This window comes from Alosa alosa, chromosome 7 (assembly GCF_017589495.1).
Source record: "Alosa alosa isolate M-15738 ecotype Scorff River chromosome 7, AALO_Geno_1.1, whole genome shotgun sequence".
Classification (NCBI taxonomy): Eukaryota; Metazoa; Chordata; class Actinopteri; order Clupeiformes; family Clupeidae; genus Alosa; species Alosa alosa.
In genome coordinates, this window is record NC_063195.1 from 23,406,967 (window position 1) to 23,410,353 (window position 3,387).

A 3,387-nucleotide genomic window follows, 5' to 3' on the forward strand; every position below is an offset into this window, starting at 1 on the left:
GGTGGCTGTGTGTGTGGGGGGTGCAGCAATAGATAGGTGTGGTGAACTGGACCCGTCGACCTGTGTGTGTGGGGGTGCAGCAAGAACTGGACCTATCGACCTTTCACCACCAAAAAAGCGATACAGCAGAACCATCTCAGACAGAAAAGCCATTTGGGAGTAAAAAAAAAAAACAGGGAAGAGAGACGATCCCCGATTAAGTCTTCCACTAATCAAGGACTAGCAGTGACAGGCATATGCAATGCACACACACACACACACACACACACACACACACACACACACACACACACACACAAATACCCTAAATCTCAACCCCCACATAGACACATTTATACACATACAAATTCAACCACACACACAAACCAAACACACACACACGCACCAAACCACACACACACACACACACACACACATAATTTGGTCCATGTAGACTGGCTATCTAACCCAGAGTAGAGAGCGCCCCTCTGCGTCCATGCTGTGTCATGTTGCGTTGTCGTGGGGCGCTGATAGCTGTGCTGTTTATCCATGTTAATTGTTTACTGTTTGGGGGGCAGATGTCAGTGAGGAGGCATCTCTCAGCAGGCTCGACGCTGCATGTCAGCTGCACTTAGTTGAGTGTGTGTGGTGTGTGTTCCTTTTTACGTTGTACAAACCCGAGGACCTCAAATGCCCCCCACACACACACACACACACACACACACAACACACACACACACACACATCATAGTGAATCACATGTGTGGGTGGGATGTCAGTCAGTTTAACTCTTAGTATCTTTTTCAGACACACACACACACGTACACACACAGACACACAGAGGGAGGGGAGAGAGAGAGAGAGAGAGAGAGAGAGAGAGAGAGAGAGAGAGAGAGAGATATGGTTGGTATCTAACATTAGCCAAACCCCCCAAAAAAGATTTGGGACACTATTGCTGAGGATTTGGTAAAGCTTCAATGCACATGAGAGAAACAGACAGATGTGACAGAGTGACAGAAAGAAGTGCCTCACTATCACCCACAGATATGGAACAGCACAGGAACAGTCAACATGAGCCATGTTAAATATCTAGGAAATATCTTAAAAACAATGTCTCACTCTGTTACTGTAATGTGCAGGAGCACGCACATGTGTGTGTGTGTGTGTGTGTGTGTGTATGTGTGATTAAGAAAGATTTTGAAGATACTGAAAAGCCATTAAACTGTTGTCTAATCTATGACATCTATTTTGGACCACCTCCAACCGGGTTGATAATGAATGAGAAATTCATAAAAATATGAATGAGAAATTTTCATAAAATTATGGAAATAATCTGTCAGTGGAGTCACTAATACAGAAGGTGTCATTTATCTTCTTTTTACTAGGCAAGGTTGAGGTTTGAAGACAACATGTAAAAGAATCAAATTGAGCCAACTCTTCCACCAACTTGTTAGAATCCAAAAAATATTATAGCCATAGTTTTAGCCTATCAGGTAGGCCTAATAATATAAAAGAAGAAGAAAGCGCTTCAAATCAACATTCTGACAATGACAAGTGATTCGATTGCCATCTAGTGGCACAGTAGGCTATTACACTTGCAATTTGAGGGGGCCCGTTTATTTTGTTCTGTCGTCTACAGTCAAGTTGCTTGCTGTTTCAATAGCCCCTTTCAGATATGAGTGTCGGATGAGGGTGACATGTAGGCTAGTCTAAGCGTGAGTAAACTCTGGGCATTGTTATTCTTCTATATAGGCTGGGCTAGCCTACTTCGTTGAGTAGGATAGGGTACTGGCAATTTAGCAATTTAGCGAGATCAAAACTATTAAAATAAGTGAATAGATGTTGGTAGTGATTTTTGACATTCGGTTGGTTTATTTACGTTGTTGGTGGTGTACCATGCCTAGGTGGATTAACGTGGTCCTCTGGCTCTGAGAGTTCGAAATCTCGCGGTAATTTCGTCACGCGTCGTCACGCTCTCCCCTCTGATATGTTCTGGAGGCTGGGACAGCGAAGTCCGTGCATGTTCGGCGACTATTTCGGTTTTTGCTGGGTGTTTCTCGTTGCGCCTGTTGTCGTTATTCTGCTCGCAATGTCCACGAATGCTGGCGATAGTGAGGATGCGAAATATGCATCTGTTGATTTCGAAATATTTGGAAACGTGCAGGGTGCGTAATCTATCCCGTGTATGGCTGGTGCTCTTGCCCTCAATGGAGTGCGGCCCATAAACTAATGCCCCGCCTTCGAGCATGTTTTAAACATATTTAGGCTACTATCGTGGAATAAATATAATATATGGGCCTACATTACATACACAGTCTTCGCTTGTTTTGGGTGGGGTTTATACAAATAGCCTACCCCAAAAAACTGTTTTGAGTTGCTTAATTAAACTATTTAAATATAAACTCCACCAGTAGTTTATGCACTAACATAGTACTTTAATTTTTCTGTTTCAGGTGTGTGCTTCAGAATGGTAAGGACGCTTTACTGAAACCATCCAAAAAAAAAAAAAAACAGTTGGACTGGTAAACTATTGCAATAACAGCTGAATAGACCACTGTCTTAGATATAAGTCTATGCTTAAAGGAACCATATGTAAGATTGTGGCCAAAACTGGTACTGCAATCACTTTCAAAATACTGACTCGAGGTTGCCAAACCTGAGGGCGAAACACTACTGACTTCGTGATTAGTAGATAGGTGGAGGGTGGCGCATCAGGCCAAAACACAACATGACATGACAAAACACAACATCAACATCAGTTGAGGGCTGCAACTTCTCTTTTTAAATGACAATATCCTGGCCGGACTACTGTTGTCAGTGATATAAGTATTTGAAATGAACATAATTTCTTAATGTCTAGTGACATATCAGGGCCATTTTATGATTAATTGAAATATTTTTCTTACATATGGTTCCTTTAATTATAAGCCTACTGTGCAAATATATAGGCTAATAGCCCATGCGTAGATGTCTACATCAATGAATAATATGTTAAAATAGGGATATAAATAGGGATGTGTACATAGCCTAGGCTATGTATAGTATATACTTTTGTAAGTTATTTGTAAACTGATTCTTTGATTCATTCATTCATTCATTTCCTCTAACGGTTTCTTTTTTTGCAGTATACTGAGGACCATGGCAAAAAGCTGGGCGTTAATGGCTGGGTGAAGAATACTCGACAGGGAACGGTGATCGGTCAGGTGCAGGGCCCACCGGACAAGGTCAAAGAGATGTGAGTGAACCCCAAATATGTAGCCTACCTGGGGAAGACTATCAAATCACTTGTGACTACAGATTACACAATTTGTTTTGGAATATTGACAGTAGAATAGAGGGACTTTTTGTGGACTAGCACTTCCCTTTTGTGTTCAATGTTCAGGTGAAAATGATGAAGTAGGCTACATG

General features: G+C 41.8%; 1 protein-coding gene across 2 annotated transcripts in view; it reads left to right on the forward strand.

Annotated features, from left to right (window-relative positions):
• Positions 1 to 1,954: 1,954 nt before the first annotated feature.
• acyp2 (acylphosphatase 2, muscle type) overlaps positions 1,955 to 3,387 on the forward strand; it is a 7,849-nt gene continuing 6,416 nt past the window's right edge. For both annotated transcript variants that reach the window (XM_048249308.1, XM_048249309.1), the window contains exons 1-3: positions 1,955 to 2,144; positions 2,433 to 2,449; positions 3,105 to 3,214. In XM_048249308.1, the coding sequence (XP_048105265.1) occupies positions 1,967 to 2,144; positions 2,433 to 2,449; positions 3,105 to 3,214 (305 nt within the window). In that variant the 5' untranslated portion in view covers positions 1,955 to 1,966. The remainder of the gene's footprint in view (positions 2,145 to 2,432; positions 2,450 to 3,104; positions 3,215 to 3,387) is intronic.